The following is a 24,833-nucleotide window of genomic DNA, read 5'->3' as shown; positions in this document are numbered from 1 at the left end:
AACGAATCTCGTAAAACGTAAAACAAAATTATGCTGGAAGTCCATCCATCACATGAAATGAACAACATATGTCTTCTAGATTATATAGGCAGCCCATCAGGTCCTAAAGCAATCTTAACTTTTTTCTTCACTGGTTTCTTGGCACTTTCACCTGTACGTCGATAGCAGTCAGCTGATGCGTTCTTCGAATCAAGTCAAGATGAGGAGTGTAGTTCCGATCCAGACGATGATGACAATGGTGATGGCGACGATTACGAAATGACCAACTGACCCTCAGGAGCCTTCCTCTTCGAACTCGATTTCTTCTTCCCTCCCCCTCCTCCTCCATTCTCTTTGGGCGTCGCTGTCCCCCCTCCGCCGGTGGTCTCATCATCCATCCCAAAATCATCCGCATCCTCATTGTTCCCCGTTCCTTTATTCGGATTCTTGAAGAATCCATCATCTTCGTCATCCGCTCCTAGGCGATCTAACGAATCCCCAAATCCTCCAAAGGCCGATCTAGATCTATTGCTCGTATTTATTGTCGGGGCGATATACCCATGCGCTTCAGCTTGTTTCCGCTTAGCGACACTCTCAGCAAGCTCTTCATCATCCATAAACAACGAAGCGATCTCCGAAGGTTTAGCGACATCTGAAATGGATTTCGTTCCCACCACAATATCTTGTACGTCTTTCTTCGCCCGTGCCATTTTCAAGATACGTTCTTCGATCGTCCCGCGGGAGATCAGGCGATAGACTGTGACTTGTTTGGTCTGGCCTACTCGGTGAGCTCGGTCCATCGCTTGAGCGTCGGAAGAGGGGTTCCAATCGTGGTCGTCTGGGTAGTCCACCTTGTCAGCGTTGTGCCCTTCTCTAGGCTCATTTGCAGATTTTGGTTAAATGGGGATGTGATTGGATTTAAGGGCATTGCGATCCAACTCACAGAAAATGACAGTGTCTGCTGCTGTTAAATTGATACCCAAGCCACCTGCTCTAGTACTCAAACAGAAGACGAATATATCCGGGCTAGTCAAAAAGTCAACATCAGCTCAAGCTCCAGCTCCCAGATTTCTTCAGCTGGGCGGCGACATAGCACAATAGATATACCGTATTGGGCGCGATGTCAAAGAGTTTGAACTCACTTGGTCTGCCAGGAAGTCACCATATCCCGTCTCTCTCCAATCGGGGATGACCCATCCAACCTGAGATACTTGTACTGGCGGAAGATCAAGTACTCTTCTATGAGATCCATCATCTTGGTCATCTGGAAATACAGCAATACTCGATGTCCACCATCTTTCAGCTCTCTCAAGAGGTCATCCAGTCTACTGAGTTTCGCCGAGTCCACAATCAGTCTCTTGGTCGGAGGGATTCTCAGCGTCGAAGAAGGGAGTTGATCAGCTGAAGAACGGTTGAATAGTCCTTCGGGTGGAACATCGGTCGAGACGAGATGATTCAAGCGTTGCGTCGATAAGGGATCATCGAGTTCAGAAGGTTTCAGACCGTACAATACCTCTTTCAGGAGGGGGTCATCCGTTGATCGGTCTTGATAGTTCAGGAAAGACCGATTAGATACGACGGGCTTGATGAATGGCGCAATGACGTTGTCCAAGGTGAATTTCGCATCTGGTCTAGAGAGGTATGATTGAGTCCAGACATTGGTAGAGATCTCTCGGAGGGGCATACCGGACGGTGCGGACGCGTGCGGTACTTTGAGAGGGATGTTGAATCTCTTTTTGTTCGAAGCGGTCAGTTCGTTCTCGTCAATGTAGGGTCCATCGAATATCTTCTTTTTCGTTGTAGTGCTTTCCTTTAGGAGTGAGACGAGTGGATGAGATTTAGCCGACTTCGTAATCGCCCTTGGCGTCTGTTGCGACGCAAATTTGAGGAAGCTGAATTCGTTGTCCTTGTTATTCTTGGTCATCTGTGCCGAGATCCAATCTTCATTCCAGATATTCATGAGATTGTTCATCACGTAGGTGTCGCTCCCAGCCAGACTCTCTTCCGAGGGTAAGTCGATTTTGCCGCCATCCGTCCACAGGATTCGAGGGATGGTCACTTCAATAGCGTTCTTAGCTGAATCAGGTAGGTACAGTTGATCCCCCTCTCTAGCTAGGTTGCCAGATTGGGAGAAGCTTCCGAACATGTACGGGGAGACGACATCGGCCCGCTCGAACAAGTCGGGGTGATTGCATACTTTCCGGAATTGCATGACCAGGTTCATGAGGTTCTTGGCGCCGGAGGTGTCTGTGACGTTGTTGGCTTGAGCGATCAGGTCCGAAATCGAGACTCGTTGTCGAAGGGCCTTGTAGATGTTTCGTTGTCGTTGCGACAGGTCAACAAGCAGGTCGATCTCGATCTGCACGAAATCACTGATTAGCTGTCGTGCTGGTTTGGTCAGTTGGGAGTGAAACTCACCTTGTCTCCAAGCTCCTTCTGCACATGCTTCTTGACTCGTCTCAGCATGAAAGGTTTCAGGATCATATGTAATCGTCGCAATTGTTCTGGCTTCAGCGATCCCCCAGATCCACCGGCGGCATTCTCGATATCTTTCGAGAACCATTCTGAGAATTCCTCATGTGAGTCGAAGAGGGACGGCATGATGAAGTGGAGCAGCGCCCATAATTCTATAGTCGCATTCTTGTCAGCTTGCGATTTTGGGGAAAGGCAGAAGGTGAAAGTGCAAACGCGCTCACCGTGCATCGAATTCTGAATCGGTGTACCAGTCAACAACAGCCTATTCCGACAGTGCAGCGATAAAAGCGATTTCCATCGATTAGACGAGGAAGACTTGATGGCTTGCGCTTCGTCCAGGATCATGTACTGCCATTTCATCCCTTGGAGGTATTTCTCGTCTTGCACGGCCTAGATTGGGAGTAAGGGAGAACAAAACAAATAACGGAATGTCAGCTTTTCCCTCTACTCGTCTGTTGCATCTGCACATCTTGAGGGGCAAAAGGGTATCTGCACGGATGATTGACAGACGAGTAAGAGCAGTCACTCACAAGCTGATAACTAGTAATCAAAATATGGAACGGCGACCCCTCATTATACGTCTGATTCTTCTTGGACCATACTTTTCTCAACGTCTCTCTATCTTTCGGTCCACCCCAATAGGGCAAGGCTTTTAGACGAGGTACGAATCTCGCTAATTCTTGTTGCCAATTATGCAGCGTCGAAGCAGGGGCGATGACGAGGAACGGTCCCCAGAGATTGTGCACTTCTGCGAGGTAGGCGAGTAAAGATATAGATTGGATCGTCTATGGGGAATTCCAATATAATGATCAATACGAAATCCTCACCGACCATCTTTCCTCGGGGAAACAAGTCGAGATGGACGTAGACGTAGATGTAGATGCAAACGTGGGTGCGAAGCATGAGAGAGAATTCCGAACTCACTTTACCCAGACCCATCTCATCGGCCAGGATACCATTGATACCCTGCTCGTATAAATTTCCTAACCATGTCAAACCCTTGAGTTGATATTCCTTCAATTGAGCCATCAACATCTTAGGCTGAGTGATGGTCACTGAGTTTTCACCCAGCGACGGATTCTGGAAATTCAGTTCTTCGCCGTCCACTGCGAAGCCATACATACCTCCATCAGCACTGGGTCTACAGAACGACGAGGACGAAAGAGGTGAACACAATCGAGTGAAACGCGAACTCACTGGTATCGTCTTCTTGAGCGGCACGTCCGGCGTTGGCCTGATCAAACGCGGCCGCTTTATCTTTCGCAGCTTGAACAGCAGCTTGAGCTCCTCTGGCCGCGTGACGTCTGAGGTTCTCCTCGTCGTCTGATCATGACCACAGAATATCAGCATCTTCGTTCTTTCCATGTGAATTGACAGGCTATTCAATGGAATTCGAGTGGACTCACCATCATCATAGTCAATATCCGGGAGCAGTTCTCCATCATCACCCAATCCCAAATCTTCATTCGCTTGTCCTTGCGCATCTTCCACGTGCGGCTTCTCCATACCTTCCGCCTGCTCCGCTTCGTGGGTCTTGATCTTCTTGCCGATGAAATGACTATACAGCTCGGTCTGGGTTAAAAGGAAATTCAACTTTCTAGCTTGTCTCTTTGATTCTCTCGCTTCTTCTTCCGCTTTCGCTTTTTCAAGCGCCTCCTTCTCAGCCTTCTTCCGCGCTATCAACTCTTCCTTCTCGTTCTTCTTCCAGTACACCAACATCTCTTTCACCACTCGTTTAGCCTTCGATATCGAATCTCGCGCTATCTTATTCCGCTGAGCAAGTTTCAGGTTCTTCTGTCCATGTCCATTCCTGACAGCAGCTTGGATCCGTCTCACAGCAGACTGTTTGACTGTCGTATCGTACCCTTGGAACACCCTGTATATCTTGGGCACATCCCGAACGACATTACTCCAGACCATTTTCTGGAGATCTTCAACCATGTCGAATCGGACTTTCGCTTCGACCTCGCTGATCCCTCGGGGGTCGTACGAGTTCGGCGCGGGTCCAGGCGGTTTCTCAGGTGATAAATCGACGTATTCAGATTGCGCAAATGGTAGATCTAACATCGCATTGACTTCATCGTCGATAAGCTGCTGCTGCTGCTGGGGTTGAGGAGCTATCGCAATGGGTTTCTCCGATTTCTTATGGTGGGATCTTGGCTCTTTCGCGGGGGCAGTTGGTAAACCGTCTTCATGAGTTGGGGGCTTGGACGGTCTAGTCCATCTACCTTTGCCTACTCCAGGTTCTTTCGCCTTGCTCTTCTTCTTCGATGTCCCGTTAGAATTGGTCGGACCATCCATGGCACTTGATCCACCTATCGATCCGCCCCTAATCGATCTGTCCAGATCATCATCATCAAGGAAGATATCTGAATGTCTGTGGTACGCATGATCGTGATCGGGATCTTCCTCCGAATCCACAAATCGGATCGATTCATTATCATTCTCCAACTTCCTCTTCTTCGCTTTCGCTTTGGACTTCTTCGCAGGTCGTGTCGTCTCATCCCCATCCTCGAGGAGAGCAGCTATATCCGCATCTGTTTCTCCGTTGATCGTCAAATCCCCTCCGATCGACGTGTCGCCAGCATCGGACTCTTCATATCCTTCTAATCCACCAGCAGACGCAGAGGTCGCTCCCTTTTTACCCCGTTTCGATTCGATACCCCTAATTCGTTTCCACCCTTTGGCCGGTCCAGGCTTCTTACGGACCGTTCCATCTTTATTTACTGGCGCACCGCCGTCCTTCTCTTTCATGCGTAACCACATCTCATCCTGGACAGCTTTGACATCGTCCTCCGTCAATCCGGAAATATCGTTCGACTCGATCTTCTGGATCACTTCTGCTCGAGTCAGTCCGCAGGGTTTCACTATCGCATTTGGATCTCGTGATTCCGGTTCGCCGTCGCCGCCATCAGAATCTGAAGAGTCGGAGTCGGACTCGCCGAAATCCGGGACGGGGGCGTCGGAGGGAGGGAAAGCGGAAGGAGAGGAGGCAGCTTCGTCGCCTACTAAGCCGAGAAGCTCGTCGTCTAGGTTGACGCCGGGTTTGCCGCCTTGAGATTTTCGGTTGTATTTGCGTTTGCTCGCTGTGAGAGGAAGAGTGGTCAGTCTTAAGGCTCAGTAGTGTAGAATTATGAAGGGAGATGACTAAGGATATATGCGGACACACCTTTAGCTTTGGCTTTGGATGATGATCCGCCGTCAACTGCTTGACCGGGCATTTGGGGTAGATTCAAAGGTTCTTCAGAGTTGATATTCGACTTGCGCGAGGCTTTCTTGCCGTTGGTAGGGGGCTACAGTTATCCATGTGAGGGTCAGCGATTCGCCTGAGACATTTTGAAGCAAAGGTCGAGCACTGATGAGTGAAGTAGCGGAAAGACAATGGCAGTGGACTGAACTGATAAGGTTTACGCATCGGAAGAAGTAAGGACGCATTGGGATGAAAGCGACCGTGCACTGGCCATGAACATACCTTGTAGACATCAACAAACTTAACCACCTCTTCAACTTCATCCTCCCTTTTCACTTGATACCTCTTCAACACCATCTCCCAGATATCCTCGTTACCAAGAAGCTTATCGTCCGGCCTTATCGCTCTCGATGGCGGTAGATTGGGCATTGTTGAAGATTGTTTGACAGGCGATAACGACAAAGAACTTCTCGCTTGAGCTTGTGGCAGTGGTAGAGTGCCGTTAGAATGCGGGTGCACGGTGTATGACGGTGAGATGTATCTTGGTTTAGTGGGTGAGGGGGAATGGTATGATCCTCCTCCTCCTCCTGGTCCAATCCTTGTAGTAGCATTTGACGAAGAGGGATATTCATCGTATTCCCTCTCCCTTCTACCTAGATGCAGATCTCCACCTCCATCTCTGTCTCTATCGCGTTCGTGAGTTCGAGCAAACGTCGAGGGAGTATGATTTGGTGGTAGACCCTCATGCGCTCTTACTGCGTAAGCGGAAGAAGAAGAGGAGGAAGAAGGGATGATCGATGAGGTTGTCAGAGCAGGTCGACCAAATCCACTTTCGTACTCGTCGTATACTTTATCGTAATATGCCGCGGTTGATGTACTTGCACCAGGATGGGCAGCGTTGCTGGTAATGCCATTGATGGGTGGTGGATCGTAGGTGTCGTGAGCGTGACCGTGACCATGATACCTACTTGAAGACGATGTAGGATAATCGTCGAATGCTCGATGGGCAGGAGGGCGGACAGTCGATGAGCTGGCGGGTGGGTGCGAAGGAGGGTTGACTAGTGCTGAGAGGGACATGCGTGATGAGGGTTGTCGAGGAGGGGATGCCTGTGGAGTGGTATGTGTCAATATTGCGCCGTTGCGAGTGCAGCCAAGAAACGGAGGGAAGTAAGGAAGGAAGGAGACATGGAAGGAAGCAAGGGCAAGGAAGTGATGATGAGGATGAGGTGGTTTGTCGATTCAATGAATGCAAATGAATGGATGTGACGAACAGACGGGACTCACCTCCAGCACCCTTCCTCCTCCATTCATACTACTTGAGATCCTGTTCGTGGGTGATCTGCTCGATCCAGAGGAAGGTCGTCTCGTATAATGCGAGTGGGACTGATGCGCTTGGTGATCTGCCATCGTATCCTCACGCTTTGATTATGGGTGATGAGGTCGAGATGATGAGTGAACAAGATGAGCGAGGTGACGTGTACGTGTGTTCGTTCGTGTCTCGTTATATGCCAGCTAGATATTGACCTGCGCACGTCAAGTCGAATCAAGTTGAGTCAACCTCCCTTCGGATCGGTAGTTTGGTATGCATCACCTAGCACCAGGAATGATTATACTTACTATCAATTCAATGGATGGTGATGACGATGGTGATGCTCAACCTCGAATGAGTGTGTCTACATATACTCAGTTTGCTGATGCATGGTGTATGACCGTGCGTGCAGTGCGAGCTTAGTGTATCGTACGGTGTATGCGGTGTGCGGGTGCGACTCAGTCTACGATGCTATCTATGTGCGATGATGTTGAGGGGTATTATGGTGGCGAGGAGACGCCTTGTATGTAAAGTGGGAATGGGAATGGGAATGGGAATATGAATGCATGGATGATGAATTGGGTTGGTGGGGTCTGATTTGGAGGTGAGTCCGTCATCCCCCTCCATCTGGATTCGCTCCCTTTCTTTCTTTCTTTTCTTTCCGACCACATAATAATAATCTTTTTCTTCCCTCATCGTGTATGGTGGTATGGTGAATCTGAATAAATCCAGTCAATCGAAAGCAATCCAACCCAACATGATCCCGTCCCTGAATCAAACACACACCAATCGCGTAAATCCCTATCACTCACCACGTGGATCTAACCTATATATCACAGCTGGAATCGAACACGATACAAAACAGAACAAACACACGTCATGCAATTCACCTTGAGCTTCCTCTCGCCTTGCCTTTATTTCGATGCGTGAGTTGCATGAGATGGAATCGATACTTTTAAGACATAACATGACGAGCCCCTTTCCCTTCCTGCATTCCCTTCTGCCTGGAGCCCATCCCGCCTTATTAGATGCCAGACTACACCTTCGCATCGCCACCCTTCGTGATCGTAGCTTGGATCGAAGGAGGCCCACCCACCGAAGGCAAAGAAGGGTTAACAGCTGTATTAGGGGAAGTGGACGAAGAAGCCCCTGGAGCAGGGGAAGAAGAAGCTAATCTCGCGTCCAAAGCCTTGAGTGCTAGTGCCCTACACGCGTGCGACAAGTGGTCATGTCTCAGCTTTATCCTCATTCTCACTTACACATAACATCATATATACGATAAAAGGTGCCATAAGGAATGATAATGAAGAAACACAATGCCAGTCCTAGAACCAACTCACCGCCTGCGTTCAGCCTCTGCCCTCGCACCTCCCGGACCAGGCAACAAGCCGTAGCTCGCAGCTGTAGGCTCGTCCCATGCTTGTACCAATTTGAGCTTGACTGCAATCTTGAATACCTGATTACCCAGCATGGCGACGTATGGTCTGCAGTCACAATCGGGGTCGGGGTTTCTCTATCAGCTTCTCTTCCCTCTATAATTGCGAATTCAACTCGGAAGCTGACGACCGAGACCCGAGAAATTTGAGGTTTGATCACGCACCTGATGATAGGAGGGAACCAATATTGGAAAGCGAAAGTTTCACTTCGATCACCCCTGAAATCGCCGTTCTCCGATAACTTGAAGAACCGCAGATATCCCCAGGCGATGATAAAGCCGAACTGAATCAGGATCGAGGGCGATGGACCGAATAGTACGACGGTCACGTTGGAGATGAGGAGGTATATTCCTGGGAGGGTCTGTGAAGCATAACGTATATCAGCAAATAGCCATATTAAGCAATATGTGTATCCTTCTCAACCATCACCACTATGACCAGCACCGTACAACGGACTCACCTTCACTTTGACCTTGAACTTGCCAAGTAGCTGTACTTGATGTTCAGGTATCAACTGCGTGAACGCTACGAGGAAGCCGACTTGTAATCCGGACAAACCGTGGTAGGGGAGTCCGTATCTGCAATATCACGCGATGAATAATTCAGCTCCACCTTCGTCATAGCAAACCCAACAACTGAGAATACCCACAACGCCTCCTCTTGGCCCAGGACGAACCACATAAGCCAGCTGAACCCGAACGCAATGACATTCGATCCGACGATGGTGATTATGCTGAACTTGATGAGTTCGCGTATGCCCCATACTCGTTCGAGGTATCTGCACGCGAGGGGTATGGAGATTGCTGAGAGGATGAGCTGTCAAGGTCTAAGGTTAGTATTTTTACGCTTTGTCACGGACACGTTTTGGTAAAGAGATGGTAAGAGAAAGAAAGAGGCGGAAAGAGAGGAGCGATGAGGACGTATGGAACAAGCCATGACAGACAGGATTAAGATAGAATTGATTGGATAGCGTAGACTCTAGCTCACCCCAAACAAACTCAATTCAACCAATCCAGCCGTGAGCAACGTCCAAGGGTACCAAAAGCTTTTCCCCGGAACCATGACCAACCAAGGTAATTGACTACCCCATGATCCAGAATCCGCCGAATTGTCCAGAGCCAGATAAGACAGTCCCTGCGCTATCACCGATAGTAGAATGATGGTGAGTGTGATCAGTCGTGTGCCGAGTGGTATTGACGAGAGGAAAGGGAGGAATGATATTGCTGGCATCGTGGGTCTCGGTCGAGTGCTTGAGGTAAGTGCCTTCGCGTGCGCTCGACTTGATAGTGCGGATGAAGAGGTCTGCTCAGAGGAACAGTCGAACACCTCTCTAACGGTTTCGGCCTTGAGCTGCTCCTACTTAACTTCTGCTGGATGCTCGATGAGGCTATGGGGCAGACTGATTGATGGATACACTGTTCAGGTACGAGAATGATGGTAAAATGAGAGAGGAGGGGATGGCCACGGGCACGCGTCTGCCTGCATGGCACAAGAGAAATAAACAAAACGCGGAATATAATTGTCATTGAATTTATTGTAATTTATCCCATATCATCTATCACTTGACTCCGCTCGAGGGGAGGAACAAGAACAACAAACCCATATACCTATCTATCACCCTATATCATTCTTCCTCTGGTCATATATCATCACTTCATCATACTACTACACCGCGCCAGAGACCGACAAGCTGCTCCGCCCATATCATTCCAGCCTCTCGAAGCAGACTACAGGAATTCCTGGGCTGGCAGCGACTCGACTACTTCTCCATTTTAAGGACAACCCTTATCGCCTTCCCTTTCCGTCGATACCAAATATACATGTCGATATAGCATAAATCAACTATGATGCTTCCGTCCGAACCACCGAGACCATCAAGTAGGGACTTCGATCCCTCCATCACGAACGGGGCCGACGATGATATCGAAATGAGGAGTGAGGTTGAGACCACTGCTGTTGATTTGTCGAGTGTGGAAATCAACATCTTGATTTACTTGGTGAGTCATCAGGACTATGGAGCGCAAACAATTTTGGCTAACCCTTCACAACACTGATCTGGTGCTAATGATATACGTTCCCAGTACCTCCTCGAATCAAACTTCACCCATACAGCATTCTCGCTGCTGTCCGAATCCAACTTACCCTCGACATCGCTGTTCCAACATTTCAACCCATCCTACCCTACCCCTTCTCACCTGAACAACGGCAGATCAAGTCGTCCAAATGGGGCTATCCCCACACAAGGAACGTCCAAATCGCCTGTTCAACCCAACTTCGGTCGGGCCGAGGGCAGAATAGAAAGAGGAGAACTGATACGGAAGCTTTGGAAGGCTGTTCGATGGGAAGAGGTCGAAAGGCACGTAGCCGCGAACGGGGTGAGCTAGGACCACCTAGGCATGTTCTCGCAACTGCACACTGATATAAGTTGGCTGGGTAGGAACCGTACAAACCAGCCTGCCCTAACCCTTTCCACCTGTTAATACCGCATGTCTGCCCTCCTGCTTTCCCATCCGCCGAACTCAATCCCCCTTTACCCTTACCTGAGGCGTTACAAGCTGCCACGCCCCCAACTCCACCGCCCGCACCACCTCCAGAGCGCCCCGAAGCTTTCCCTCCCCCTCTCCTCCCGCCAGAGCCTGTCGCCGGACCCTCAAAAGGTACCCCCGCGCCAGAGAACAGCAATAAACGCAAAACTCGACAATCTTCGTCGGCAGAAGTCTCCCGCCGAGCATCGAGAGATCGATCCGCTTCGCCGTCGAAGAGCCGGGTGGCCGAGAGGGAAGCACAGGTAGCAAAAGAAGCACAGGAAGCGATGGAAGCAGAAGAAGCACAGGAATCAAAGGAGGCACAGGAGGCTAAGGAAGCGAAGGAAGTAAAGCGGGAGAAGAAGGAGGAGAAGAAACGGTCTCGGTCGAGCGAAGACGGAGCGAGACGCCTGATCGGTGACAACATATTGGCTTCGGACAATGGCGACCCAAATGATAGACCGCTCAAGATAAGGTCGACCAAGAAGAAGGAGAATTGGGTGGACCCGGGGGCGGATGTCGATTCCAGAGTAGATACGCCAGACCCTCGCAGATCTTCTCCGGGGGTAGAGAATCGGAGGGTGGGCAAGTTTGTGGAACATCGTGATGCCGTGAGTGTCCAATGGCCGGTGTTCCCGTGGGAGGTGTTCTAGCTGACCCGGCATTGTAGGTCTCCTGCGTCGCGTGGAACCCTAAGAACATCGATGTACTGGCTACAGGCTCGAGCGACGGGACAGCTCGGTTATGGGAATTTGCAGATCCATTGAAGGAGCACTTACACGTAACAACTACCAAGAAGCCCACGGTCATTCACCACAAGTCGATCGAATCGTCGAGGAGGAACGTCACCGCCGTGTCCTGGCATCCTGACGGGACTATGCTAGCTACTGGGTCATATGACGGTGTCGGAAGGTTGTTCACGCCCAGTGGTAGTATACAGGGGATCATGACGTACGGCAGGGGCGTGGTGAATGCTATGAAGTGGAATCCTTCCGGATCGACTATATTGATGGCTAAAGACGATTTCACCGTGACCAAATGGGCGTATGGGGTCGGGGGCAACATGGAGATGAAGTTGAGCTTTGATTCGCACACGAGTGAGCCCATTTCCGTTGCGTGATCTTTCAAAACGACGTGACTCACGGAACGGCTTCGCAGAGGAAGTGAATGACGTCGATTGGCTGGACGACGACGTCTTCGCCTCGGCAGGGAACGACCACACGATCTTTGTTCATCGCTCCAACGACAGACGACCCAGATTCACGTTCAAAGGGCACACTGACGATGTGACTAGGATCAAGTGGTCCCCCGTCCAACCTGGTAAACCGGCCACAGCGCGACTCTTAGCTTCTGCGTCGGACGACGGATACATTATGATCTGGAAATTGCCCTCGTATCCTGAAGCAGCCACGCGCAATGGGACTTCACGGTCTACGTCGCCGCAAAAAGCGAAGGAGGGTTCGACGGAGGACGACTATTTCGGCGGGGGTACACCTGTACCGGGCGTTGATCATTGTCTGCATCGATTGAAGGTGGTGAAGATCAGTGATAACAAGAGGATGAATACGTTAGAATGGAATCATGGCCAGAATGGAAGGTTGTTGGTAGCTGCGTGAGTGCTATTCTTCTTCCGGGCTCGCGATGAGAGGGGCGTATAAGCTGATAGCACAATACCTGAATCAACTCAGTGGGGGACAAGATTCGGCGGTCATAGTGTTCGATGCGATCTCAGGACAAATTGTCTACAATCTAGAAGGCTTAGAAAGCGGTACGGGCTCATTAGCTTTCGCTCCCGCGTCTTTCGGCGGGAAGCTAGGTGCGTTGGCTGCGGGAGGATGGAATGGGCATCTCTTCCTGTGGGATCTGGATGTGGGTTAGATCTTCTTCCACTTTACTCAAGTACCCACCAGCAATTGATCAGTCAGGGAATGCGAAGAGCTGACGATGGTGTGACGAGTAGAGTGGAGACGTTCTGATGAAGCATACAGTGGAGGAAGACGAGAAGAAGCAGGATTTAAGGGAACAACCAATGATGGTGAGTCGACGTCCGCTCGTATCATCTAATTGACCCAAGTGTCTGCTCGCAAGCTGATCGAGTCGCTCGTGAATTTCCGCAGCTCGCCTTGGCATGGAGAGAAGATGGGAAACATTTGGCATGTGGTCTGCAAAATAAGAGTCTGTTGGTCCTCAATGTCGAAGGTCTGCTCAAGTCGGATGGGAAAGGCAAGAAGTAGAAGTAGTGATTTGATCATCTCAAGAGGAGTTGTATGATATGAGTAGTGAGTATGTGAAAGAGGAGGATCTTGCAAGTAGATATATATATAAATGGATTTCACCCACGGTTTCTTTTCGACATACTAGTATATCTACATTGTTATCTTGAGCGATTCATAACAAGTACAAATACAAGTGATAGTATAAGTATAATCATCATGCAATACTTATTGTTGGTACCGCGTCTTTCTCCTTCTCCGCGTCTTTCTGGTCATCAATGATCTCAGCATCTGTGGGTTAAGTAGCGATAGCGGAGACTACGTATTCGAAGCCTGGCTAATCACCGCTTGTTCTACGCCTCGAGTATTTGTTGTCGATTGAGCACTTCTAAGCGGCAGTTCCCAGCGGTTATTCTGACCCGCATTTCCACTGTCACACCCACTTCGACTTTCCTCTCCTTGTGCAGCTCGTTCCGTCCTCGTCGCTTGCTCGCATGCACGGGTAATCCCAGAAGCACTGCTGGCAGATCTCCATTGAGCTTCCAAAGCAGCTGCTGTGGCTTCTTGAAATAGCCACTCAGCGTATGCGTCCATACTCGATTCAGTAAGCGGCTGCTTATCGTTCTTCGTACCGTCCGTGTCGGTATCGGCATCCACGTTCACGTCGACGTTCGTGTTCTCCTTCTCTTTCGAAGCTGATTGGGCCGTACGAGTTTCCGATGCTTGAGCAGTCGTTTCTTCATTCTCGGACTCAGTGTGGCGAGGAGCGGACATTTCGTACAGTCTTTCACACCTTCCTGCGGAGTGATCCAGATGAAAGTACTCGAGGGCGATAGAATCTCGAAGTCGTTCAGATTCAGATTTCGTGCTTCATGAGGGAGGGAAAGGTGATGGTGAGGCATACAATCTAGCCTTTTGTGGAGGTACAGGTATCTAGCTTGATGGCGCACGAAACGCTTGTGCTTTCTATACTATACGCGACTCGTACAGTACATAGCCAAGTGACACAGTATTGCCACTGCAGGCATTTGGAAGAACAAGAAGTAAGCAAACGCAGTACGAGTACTGGTCAATACGCCTTCTCGGATTTGAAGAACCGGCAACCCATTGCAGTGCCAAAAAATGGATGTCCGCCGCTCAATTGCCTTCTCCGAGGATCAGGGAGGGTCTGATGAGTACGCCAGGACCTGCACGAAGACCTCCTTTATGTATGCTGACGATGATGTCGTTTACTCATCTTGCATTGCATTGCAGTGGATCAGAAGGTGAAAGCGAGCCCAGCCTAAGCGTAAGCTTGGGCTCTAATTCGCAAACAAACAACTACTCCATCACTGAGATGTTTCACCAGCTCGCGAGCCTATGAAGACGAAGGCGGCCTTTTCCCAAAGAACGCCTCCGCCAAAGCTTTTACATGCGCTCCTTCGACATTCCCGTTGATCTGTCTCGAATCATCTCCGGCCTGGTTTCCTGTATATTCTGTGTAATCGAAAGAACCGACGTCGGCCGAGTGTGGATCAACAGGATCTACGAGATTACCATTGATCTGCGCGGCTCGATCATAAGCTGTGTTTTCTTCTCGGAAGTATTGCGCGGTGGGAGGCGCTCTTGGTCTTAAGCTTGAGCTTCGGCTTGGGCTTCCTTCCAAAGCGAAATCTCGCGTTTTAGTTGAGGATGAAACCGTCCCACTTTGAAAAGATGCGCCGTCAAAGTCTGATAGACTGGTCAGCGACATAATACCTCGCTCATAACTGTCAACGGTGAATTAGACTTACCACCTGAAGTATTGGTTTGCGTCTCCCCGGTTGAAGAGCCGTGAATCTCGGAGGTAGAGGATGCTCGCACAGCATCCAGTTCCGATTGAATCTGCGCAGCGTCTACCTCTTCACCTGGACACGTATCGGCGCTAGAAGGTGTAGTTGCTTGATCTTGGGTTGAGGCTGCAGTGGAGCTGTCCACAACGTCATCCTCAGAATGATGAGAAGCAGTATCCTCCGTGGACGCTATATGTGTAGCTGAGGAAGCTATTCTGCCTCATTAGCAATCCCATGTACTTCGATCTCCGAGCTCGGCAGTGGCAACACACCTCCTTGAGACGAGGAATCCACGCTTGAAGACCCATCTTGACTTCGCGATCCTCTTCCCAACTTATCTCTGAGCTTTCTGCGCAAGCTGGTCATTTCAATGATTGAGTGAGAATGATGAGTCTGGTAGTCAAGGTAAGAAAGACGATGTGAATCACACTGATCTCAACCGATTTGCGCTCACAAGATAGAAGTTTATATGCCGACTTGCCCTCACGCCTCAGACGCGGTAGTGATGCTCACCTATACGATCAGGAGCCTTCTTTCTCAAGCCAGGTGGCCTTCGCATAATCAACAGAACAGTCCCTTGTCAACCATGAAGCCTCTTCAACGAAACAATCGCGGTTTTCTGCAGAACACACCCACCACCCACTATACGAGCATGATCCGTCCGGAACGTTTAATAATCTCGCAGCTACGACTTTATGCATTACTTCAAGCTTACACAGCATCTACTATTTCGAATACCGCACTCCTTTAGCTGATACAAGTGTGACTAGTCATGATGCATAATATAGGTTAGTGAAGTTGACCAAGCTGAAACGAAGGACAAAGCAAAAACATCCTTGATGACCCCCGCAAATGATACAGTAAATCACAAGTTCTTTGATCCTGGCGTTGAATACGGTATCACACCTCCGTCGACTCTGGCGTCCACTACCCGCACGAGTCATGGGACTACAGTAAGTATGCAGACCTACATAGCCGTGTATCCGGATAGAACTATCCAATCGGCTTCAGGAAGCCGTGAGGGGAAGGTGAAACCTATAATGCAATAGCCGCCACCGCCACTGCCCAATCTCACCAGCGACCGGCTGAGCGGGTTGAGATACTGTATTTTCCCCAACCTAACTATTGTGATCATCAGTTGGAATCCGCTTGGCATTCTTACAGGGTCGATAATTGATCTTCATGTTGTTTATTGGTTCACTTTCTTTAGACGTACCAATGTATCAACACTCCGTACCATCCGGCGGTACCCACACTTGGCTCTACTTACTTTTCACATGCATAAACATCCCGAATACCGGATAGTATTCCTCCCTCGCCATAAGTAGTCCCAAGTCACTGCCGATCCCTTCTGGCCCTCTGAGACCTCTGTCGCTCCGAGCCCAAGACCGCCCTGATCTGATCGTCTGCTTCCTGGAGCCGAACAACAGCAAAGGGGAAGCGATTAAGCTACCAAACACAAAAGACAAAAGATAAACAAGCTTATATGATGGAGTATATCTCGTACTCCCTAAATTACTGGATTCACTGGATTCGCTGGAATCAGCCTTGACTCCTGAGACCTCCCTTACACTCGTCTGCCAAATGAACGGATGGTAGTAGCGTCTGATATTCTGTCGGACGACGACGATATGGGTTGTTTATTCTCTTCGTTGAGCTGATCATCGACAAACTTTCGGAGAGAGTCTGGTGGAAGATGGGGGATGGAGGGTATAAATACCTGGCTCAGGAGGAATGCACTGTCTTGAGTGTTCGTTTCACAAATCGAAAAACAAAGCAGACATACATAAGCTGAACGAGCAGTCCGATCTAGCCCAATCCGATCCAATCTGACCATCTCCTCCCATCCTTGATACTGCGCTGAACACCCAGTCAAGATGTTGAAGCCCACCATCATCATCTCCTTATTATCGTTCCTCTCGCTTCATGCCGCAGCGATCGATTACTCGGAGACCTTCCTCGGCTGTATGGGCATAGGCACCTCGACTAATGGAGCGCTAGCTTCTCCCTCAGCTTCCACCGCTGCGGACTGCAATGTGCGTAATGCATTGTGTTTCTTTTTCTCCCTTGCCTATCATCTTTCCGTCGAAGGCAGCTGACATCGTTCTTCGCCGTCGCAGGCCGCATGTGCAGAAGCAGGATATGCATACGCCTATTTTGCCTCCCCCGCAAGTACCTATTGTTCATGCAAGAACGTCGGGCCTACACCTTCGCAAATCCAGTCGTCCTCGAGCTCAGGCGAATCATGCGAATACTACATGGCTAGGGTGAGTCTTCAGTCTTGCGGGGCCAGTCAATAATCTTCTCAGCTGATTCTATCTACCTAACACCAGAGCTACGCCCTGAACACAGATTACGCATTCAACGATTGCTGGAACGCACCGGACAACGACGTCAATTCTGCCGAAGACACGATAGCCGATTGTTGGAACACATGCAAGACGTACAGCGGGGCGATGGTGGGGATGCCTAGTGCAGGATCAACGTATTTCGAATGTTATTGCTCGACAAATATCCGTTCTGCGGGAGGTACTTCGGAGATCGCCAATTGCGGTTCGACGGATGCGTTCTTCTCGTATCTACATACGGCGGAAGCGTCCCCTTCGTTAGTGGATAGAAGACGTAGAAGACAAGCTAGGAGAGATCAGCTGGCTTTGAACCTTAATACGAATGTGTTCTGTCCGGAGGGGTTGGAGGCTTGTAATCTCCCCGGATCGAGGAATCGTTCGAGGTGGGTCTATAACTTCATCCTCATGATCTGTACAAAACGTATATTCACTCTCGCTGTGATAGTGCATTGATACTCGAAGCGAACTTGAATCGTGTGGTGGGTGCTTATACGGTACTTTCGGGAATTCGACCGGTATCGCTGGGACAGAGTGAGTCGATATCGGACAAGGATCTGAACGGCATGAGAATGTTGCATATCCGCTGACATTTCATCGACAACAACACAGCTGCTCAATCCTAGCTGGAGCCGCTTTAGGGGGTACCACCTGCGCAGCCGGTCAATGCCAAATCACCGCTTGTCACAAGGACTACACGCTTCTGGACGGTCGATGCGTATAAGTCGCGGATGCAGTAACATCGACTAGACGACTAGACAACCGTCCGTTATTTTGGGTATTTAGCACTTTCTTCCCTGATGCGAAGCTCGACTCATGTCATCGCTTTCCCGATCGCGCGACAATCCCTGATGCATCGAACATTCCAACATCATCGTCCAGACATGGAGATCAGGAGGAACCACTAATTACATGTCCCCTGTTCAGCGCAATGGTCGCAGGCTTGGATCTGTGGGATGACTCGGAAAGGGGGGTCAAACGCACTGCATCATTAAAATGTCATACTAAATTGGAAGTGGCAGGTAAACAAGGGGACACGCACTGATCTTCTCACCTCAGGGAATGGAATACTGATCAAGTTGAATGATCAACAACTCGTCGATTGACAGAAGTCTCAAAAATAGTTTCATATGCGATAAGCAGTGTCGGGTGTGAGTGTGTGTGTAGTATACTCGTGTATAGTTGTGTACTGACAAACAAAGTGAATGCTGGGATAAAGAAAAGCAACGAGTAGTAATGAAATGCGATGAGCTGATTCAGGTTGACTGTGTTTGTGTTTGGTGTTGATGCTGATGGGTCTGTGCGGATCGAATGCACACATCACACAAAACACACACACACACCCTCCTTTCACCGTAGCATCAGTTTCATCCATTTTTCGACGTAAACATCTAAACAACCCAAACATTCTAACTTATCATTCATTCTCATCTTCCTTCTGATAGCATCGATACTTCTTCTTCCTTGTTGATGTCTGACCTAACTGAGATATAGACACCTGCTCGAGCTATACTACAGCAGCGAACAGTGACTGAATTATCGATCCAATTCGAACTATCGATATAACTACCTATTTCGCTTGGGTCCAGCTACACCTCGACCCTCTTTCCTTGAGCAAGAGCCCTCTTACACTCATCCAGCCGACTCTCACTCTGCCTGTAATTGGCCAGAAGTCTCACCTTTTCCTCAACCCCTCAGAGACGTCAATTTGGCCGCACATTCCAACTTAGCACCCATCGCTCACTACAGATGGCTCAACCACCCACCTGGTATGCAGACTCGCAACCCTGCCAGCCAACGATGACCTATCATCCGGGACTACCACACGATGCTGGACCATGGGATACATACTACGATACCAGACCTCCTCTACTCGATCACGACAGCAACAGCACTGCTAATATATCAATGGGACCGATAGAAGAAGGTGAAGAGGAGTTAGAACCGAAGGTGACTGCTGCCAACCGACCTCAGAGGAAAACCAGAGCTCCCATACCGCTTGATCCTTCTCTACGAACAGCCGCTTCAACTTCCGGTAATGTGAGGGGCAACAAAGGCAAATCCAGAACAAACCGCCCTCGCTCTAGATCGACATCGATCCTCAATCCAGCTCACAACATAGGCAGCGAAGCAGGAAGTACAGCTGTGTTCCTGCCGGATCCATATCAGCCCGCCATCCAGCTCAAAGGACTCAGCAAGAACGGTCTCCTGCCAGCTCCTCCAGGATGTATACTAGATGTAAACGACTTGTTGATACTGCATCCTCCAGAGAAGGAGAATAGCGCACTCCAGGGTCACACGAGTCAATTCGAGATGTATACCTGCCGAGTATGCTCCAAGACCTACGATGGGAAGAATGCTAGGAGTGTGGCGAGAAGGCATTTACAGGATAAGCATGGTGTGCCGCTTAGTGTGCAGAAGAGGCGGAGCAGATGGGATTACGGTGAGTCAGCTTTCACAACCAGGACCTGAAGATGGTCATGACCATACGCTAATTAGCATATCGCAGAACCTGATCGACCGAAATCGCAGGAAGATGCGAAGGAGAGGAACTTGAAGTCGAAGAGGGAGTGGATCAATAAGTACCGGTAAGCTATGTCCCGTGTCGCTTTCGGCGTAGCATATAGCTTATTCTGTTATTGATGCGTAGTCAAATCCAGAGACTAGAGAAGAGTCATGAAGCGTTCCTCGAGCGATTCGGTCCATCCGGTATCATCACCCCCTGCGGCATGAATCTGGTAGCGCCGATGTTCAAAGGGGAGGTAGAAGCGACAAACCAGAAGAACAGACGATATCTCGACGGCACCCAGGGCAATCTGATCATACCTGAAAGCATCCTAAAGGGCATCGAAGCGATCAAAGACCTGAAGAGCGCTGCAAAATCATCTGCGGATCTAGCTCACAATGAGGAGGAGCCGGATATATCGGTCGACATGAGGGAAGGGAAAGTAGTCATTAAAAAGGGCAAAAACAAGAAGAAAGGGACTACAGCCCACAAGACATCGTCGCAACCTGTTGACATCGCCCGATCCCATACTCCTTTCAATACGATTCCAAACAATGGGTCACCTGCTCGATACTATGATCAGCCGATCGGCACTTCGACGCCAACATCCTCAGCCAGAAACGTTGCAGAGCAGCCGCCACAGCTGTACCCTTGGCAACCCCTACAGCCCGCACAGATGACTGTGATTGACGGGCAATATCATTTCTCATTCCAGCCGGATTACCCTCAATACGCTCATCATGCTTATCCAGTTACAATGGTACCGATGGAAGATGACTCCCTTCCGTCATCGCCTGAAGAGCTTCATGCCTTGCCCGATCAGCAATGGGTCCCATCCGATTCTTGGTCAAGCACTCATTCGCAGCAACAACAGCTGGAACCGGCTCTGGACATCACCCAGCAATGGCAGGGATTGCAGTTATCTAGCTGGCCCGCTCAGGAGGAAGATCAAACGATGACTCAGGAAGCCAAAGAAGGTAGCGTCGAGACTGAAGGAGAGGCTGTTGCCGCGGAAAGTCTTCTCAGCCTGCACAGTACTCCCCTCAGAGGTCCCGACGAGAACGGGCGCAACGACATTCAGCTTGCCAGGGCTCAAGCAAGTCTCAACTTAGTGACGCGAGTCATCGATCAAGTGAGAGAAGCGGATGCAGCGCCTCAACAAGGGAAGGTTTGGTCGAGTCAGCTTCTTTCTGCACCTTCAATCGAATCACCCACCCGACCTCGTCCTCAAAGGTCCTCATCATTCATCCAGCCCTTCCGAGACCCACGACCAGAGGTGACCAGATCCTTATCGTTTGATGCTCGACCAAATCTCGAAGATCCCTTCGTACTTGCAACTACTCCTGCTCGACCAGCTTCAGCCAACGGGTCCAACAAGCCGACACCAACCTCGACATCCAACAAGAGAGGGAAGAGACATACAATCTCATTACCCAGTCCCAGTCCACTTTCCACCTCGTGTCTAGCAATCAAGAAACGTAAGCAAGCTCCCACTTCTCCTGCTCCGGCTGCAATCGCTCCTGCATCAGTAACAAGGTCAGCCCTTCGACCTCTGTCGACAAATATCAAGCCTAACTATGCTGGATCATTCGCGACTCCCATCAAACCTTCTTCCAACGCCACCAATCTCCCACAATCCGTGACGCAGGAATGGCTCCAATTCAGCTCGCCCAACAACGCAGACGCGGCGACGTCATTGGGCCTTGTTCCGACCCACTTCGTACCTACCACCCCTGGCTTGAGAGGGATGATCGGAGCTGAGACGCCTGAGATGACTATTCTCGAGGCTAGAGCTAAGAAAAGGAGGAGTGAGGGCGGGGCAAGTACCGGGAAGGGGTTGAGGAGGTAGCGGATCAACGATCGGTGAGACTGGAAGGGCTGGCGGAAGTGAGAATCAGAACGAGACTAAGAAGTAGGAGAGATCGATTCCAACGAGCAATCAATGGCGCCGCCAAATCCCATACTTGACTTCTGAGACTCGATTTAGGTGACTTGTATAGTGCTTATACCTACGTATCCACAGTTCCATGCTTATACCTCTCCATATTATGATACAATGGACGCTTATTTAGTCAAATGCGACATGCATATATACTCAAATGACAGGACTAGCAAACAGCAATTGACTGAGACGGGCTACAGTATGTCCATGCGAATAGGCGATGAAAGCTAAAAACCACTTTTCTATAATCCGCTACACTACAGTATGTCTACTAGTCACAGTGGGCTACTGCTATATGGGCTAGCTCAATAATCAGCCTAGTCTACACGGGTCAGTTCTACCTCACTGATCTTCTCGCTGATGTATGGATGTCAATGACTCAAACGTCAATAGACGCTCTGACCTCCTTTCGTATCCTTGCAATTCACGAATCGATGGACCAGGCGGAAGGTGTATAGCTGTAATGCCTGCACGGGTGTACCAGAATGTCCCTCTAGGTAAAGTGATTTCATCCTCGCAATCCTCGTAGAAGATTTCACGAGTGCGTAGATTGTAGTCTGCCTGTTGATAGGTGTGAACAAAGCATGTATCTTTGAGTAAGGTGGTTGTGGATTCGTAGTCGTCTGCCTGGATAGAAACGATAGTTGGGTCTTGATACCACGGTATTTTGTTATCCATTTTACTGTAAAGCGATGCAAGCTGCTCTGCTGTTCTGTGCTGTATGATGCTATTGCCTTGCTGTTATCTGCCTGGGGGTCATTCAGTAGAGCTAGAGAAGGTCGCTGGTGACTTGTAGGGTCGCGTCAAACAAGTTACTGGGCAATCAAATACTGTATGTGGCTCAAAATGCCGGAAATACCAGTGCTCGGAATGTCCAGATGTCGAATTTGGGAAAGGCGCTAGAGTACACAGTGGCTATAGAGGGGTATAGTGGTGCGAGCACAAACGCTGCTTCGCATAACTCGCATGATTCGCATGACGAAGGGTTCACAAGGGATGGTACGGTAGCTTGATAAGGTGTTACGCGCTGTGTCATACCGGCAGCTGCAGTGGGAAGAAAGGAAAGCAGAACGTCGATAATGATGATAGCAGCACAGTCTTGCATGAGCGCCACCTGGATTGAGTCAATCGGCGTGGTAACATCCCGCGCAGATGAATGCGCATACATCTCTCGTCCATCGAACCAACCGATCTGGCTTCGGGTATATGATTATAACTGATAGTGAGGTATCGTTGAGACACTCTGGGTATACTGTTTGTCAAAAGTAGAAATAGAAAATCCCCTATTCCGAATTCGAAGCTTTTAAGTCTCTCCTCTCAAATTAAGCTCATCCTCATAGATCCTCTTCTCCACAATCATTCATTCATTCTGATCACCTTCTCTGCCAAACTCCCCACCCGCCTGCTAACCGACTTGTTCACCTTCTTACTAATAACACTGCTTCGCATTGCTGACACCGACAACCAGTCCCCTACATCGTTTCTCTGGCACATCCGCTTCCGCTCATCCTTGATGTCGTATCTCTTCACTCGTCCCCGCGTATACACCTTGTACTACTCCTTCTCAGCCATCCACACCTCGATCCCTCAGTCCTTTCCCAAGGGCAGCATCATACCCTTCCCTAGCCACTTCCGCCCCTCGCCCTCGCCCTCGCCCTCGCCCTCGCCCTCGCCCTCGCCCTCGTCCGCGCCTAGTCGGAATCATCCACGACTCGAGGCTTACTTCGACTCCTCGTAGACCTAGCCGGAGTCGCCTTGGCATCGCTGCCCGCGGCGTTGTGTAGTTCCTGGTTCAGAGCGGACGACCTGGATTTTCGGCCAGTGGCAGTGATGGATTTGGACTCGGCGTCGGACGAGTCGAGGTCGGAGGCGCCGGCAAGGGATTTTCGAGTAGCGATCCTACCTGATCGTCTGGAGGGAGTGGCGGGAGTAGAAGTGGAAGTGGCCGAGGCGTAGGTTTCGCTGTCCTTGGCGTTTGCGGTGGTTTGGGATTTCTTGGAGGAGGGAGATTGTTTGGATTGTTGGGCTTTGGCGGAGTAGATCTTGTCTGTGAAGGGGCTATATTGCATTCGGCGAATCGTATGTCAGATATCAGCATTTCAGCGTATATGATTCAAAGCAGCGTAGCGCTTATAAGGTGTGGATGCAGATGCATCGTAAGGATGAAACAAGTAGTAAAAGATGTATCACACTCACCCCTCGTATCTTAGCGCAATTGAATAGACCAAGTACACCCATCCAGCCAGCACGATACCGACGGGAGATTGGTACCACAAGGCAGTACCCAGGTGGGTCAAGAACGACCCGACGTACATGGGGTCGGAGAGGACGTTGAAGGGGAACGAAGTAACTCGGTGCGACATGAGGATACCGAAGTAGTCGCCCAAGTATGTTCCCGTGACGCCCAATGCCCACATGGAGGAGAGCACGAAGGTCTGGCCAGAGACGAAGAGGATGATGGCTATGAGCTTGACGAGAGGGGTGCCGAGCTCGATAAGCGATGGTTGGTTCTTCAGTGCGTTGAGGAAGCTAAGTGATCCCGAACAGACATTGTGCTTAGCACAGCAAACCACCAATGAACAGCCCTGAAGCGAGCGGAGTGTGAAGTGAGACGAATGAACAATTCCCATAGTGAGAATTACAAGTACACAACTCACAGATGGTCCCGGAAGAAACTTATGGAGAAGATAGTGAGCGCCAAGATGTACGTGCCGACAAGGGGAGATCCGACGATCTTGGTGATGGTCTTGTTTCGGTATTCTACGGACGCAAGTAAGACAGCGTCAGCAGATCTTCTATCCACTGATTAGGCTGCTTCAATAAGGTGGTCCAGAGGGGAAGACCCGGTTGCGATTATGTCGAGTCGGAATGTGAGGGATAAGGCAGAAGAGAGAAAACGAAATTGACACGCACCATTCCTAGCGACAGAGTTCCAAAAGATCGGATTGAACGCAGTCATAGCTACGAAAGCCCACAGACTGAGTTTGTCCAGTTCGAACAAGGCTGGACCGGCCGAGGCGTACTTGTACTGCGGGTTCAGCAGGTCTTGGCCTGGGAGCCAGGAGGGGATGGTGAGTGAGCCGAAGGGGGATTTGGACATGT

General features: G+C 49.9%; 8 protein-coding genes across 8 annotated transcripts; 3 read left to right on the top strand and 5 right to left on the bottom strand.

Moving 5' to 3' along the window:
* Nucleotides 1-80: 80 nt before the first annotated feature.
* On the bottom strand, nucleotides 81-7,051 carry I303_104903 (uncharacterized protein; the record flags this gene model as incomplete). Its single annotated transcript, XM_065969060.1, has 13 exons — nucleotides 81-151; nucleotides 272-817; nucleotides 923-1,005; nucleotides 1,122-2,338; nucleotides 2,398-2,606; nucleotides 2,676-2,844; nucleotides 2,985-3,239; nucleotides 3,379-3,560; nucleotides 3,652-3,777; nucleotides 3,861-5,540; nucleotides 5,624-5,747; nucleotides 5,927-6,751; nucleotides 6,929-7,051. The coding sequence occupies 13 exons, from the start codon at nucleotides 7,049-7,051 to the stop codon at nucleotides 81-83; spliced, it is 5,610 nt and encodes a 1,869-aa protein (XP_065825132.1).
* Nucleotides 7,052-7,989: 938 nt separating this feature from the next.
* Nucleotides 7,990-9,619, bottom strand: I303_104902 (uncharacterized protein; the record flags this gene model as incomplete). The annotated part of the gene is made up of 6 exons (XM_018408944.1): nucleotides 7,990-8,158; nucleotides 8,294-8,437; nucleotides 8,554-8,750; nucleotides 8,850-8,967; nucleotides 9,039-9,205; nucleotides 9,377-9,619. The coding sequence occupies 6 exons, from the start codon at nucleotides 9,617-9,619 to the stop codon at nucleotides 7,990-7,992; spliced, it is 1,038 nt and encodes a 345-aa protein (XP_018262635.1).
* A 617-nt stretch (nucleotides 9,620-10,236) lies between these two features.
* On the top strand, nucleotides 10,237-13,148 carry I303_104901 (uncharacterized protein; the record flags this gene model as incomplete). Its single annotated transcript, XM_018408945.1, has 8 exons — nucleotides 10,237-10,386; nucleotides 10,471-10,764; nucleotides 10,827-11,525; nucleotides 11,585-12,011; nucleotides 12,073-12,526; nucleotides 12,603-12,783; nucleotides 12,875-12,949; nucleotides 13,032-13,148. 8 exons carry the CDS (start codon nucleotides 10,237-10,239, stop codon nucleotides 13,146-13,148), a joined length of 2,397 nt encoding a protein of 798 aa, XP_018262636.1.
* Nucleotides 13,149-13,344: 196 nt separating this feature from the next.
* On the bottom strand, nucleotides 13,345-13,901 carry I303_104900 (uncharacterized protein; the record flags this gene model as incomplete). The annotated part of the gene is made up of 2 exons (XM_018408946.1): nucleotides 13,345-13,395; nucleotides 13,473-13,901. The coding sequence occupies 2 exons, from the start codon at nucleotides 13,899-13,901 to the stop codon at nucleotides 13,345-13,347; spliced, it is 480 nt and encodes a 159-aa protein (XP_018262637.1).
* A 583-nt stretch (nucleotides 13,902-14,484) lies between these two features.
* Nucleotides 14,485-15,304, bottom strand: I303_104899 (uncharacterized protein; the record flags this gene model as incomplete). Its single annotated transcript, XM_018408947.1, has 3 exons — nucleotides 14,485-14,837; nucleotides 14,900-15,148; nucleotides 15,211-15,304. The coding sequence occupies 3 exons, from the start codon at nucleotides 15,302-15,304 to the stop codon at nucleotides 14,485-14,487; spliced, it is 696 nt and encodes a 231-aa protein (XP_018262638.1).
* Nucleotides 15,305-16,815: 1,511 nt separating this feature from the next.
* On the top strand, nucleotides 16,816-17,909 carry I303_104898 (uncharacterized protein; the record flags this gene model as incomplete). The annotated part of the gene is made up of 5 exons (XM_018408948.1): nucleotides 16,816-16,974; nucleotides 17,059-17,205; nucleotides 17,272-17,669; nucleotides 17,732-17,817; nucleotides 17,896-17,909. 5 exons carry the CDS (start codon nucleotides 16,816-16,818, stop codon nucleotides 17,907-17,909), a joined length of 804 nt encoding a protein of 267 aa, XP_018262639.1.
* A 1,174-nt stretch (nucleotides 17,910-19,083) lies between these two features.
* On the top strand, nucleotides 19,084-21,638 carry I303_104897 (uncharacterized protein; the record flags this gene model as incomplete). The annotated part of the gene is made up of 3 exons (XM_018408949.1): nucleotides 19,084-19,726; nucleotides 19,793-19,871; nucleotides 19,934-21,638. 3 exons carry the CDS (start codon nucleotides 19,084-19,086, stop codon nucleotides 21,636-21,638), a joined length of 2,427 nt encoding a protein of 808 aa, XP_018262640.1.
* A 1,784-nt stretch (nucleotides 21,639-23,422) lies between these two features.
* Nucleotides 23,423-24,831, bottom strand: I303_104896 (uncharacterized protein; the record flags this gene model as incomplete). Its single annotated transcript, XM_018408950.1, has 4 exons — nucleotides 23,423-23,789; nucleotides 23,928-24,260; nucleotides 24,389-24,491; nucleotides 24,645-24,831. The coding sequence occupies 4 exons, from the start codon at nucleotides 24,829-24,831 to the stop codon at nucleotides 23,423-23,425; spliced, it is 990 nt and encodes a 329-aa protein (XP_018262641.1).
* Nucleotides 24,832-24,833: the final 2 nt, after the last annotated feature.

Source organism: Kwoniella dejecticola, chromosome 6, assembly GCF_000512565.2.
Source record: "Kwoniella dejecticola CBS 10117 chromosome 6, complete sequence".
NCBI classification, from domain to species: domain Eukaryota; kingdom Fungi; phylum Basidiomycota; class Tremellomycetes; order Tremellales; family Cryptococcaceae; genus Kwoniella; species Kwoniella dejecticola.
This window is presented reverse-complemented; position numbering and strand designations above follow the sequence as displayed.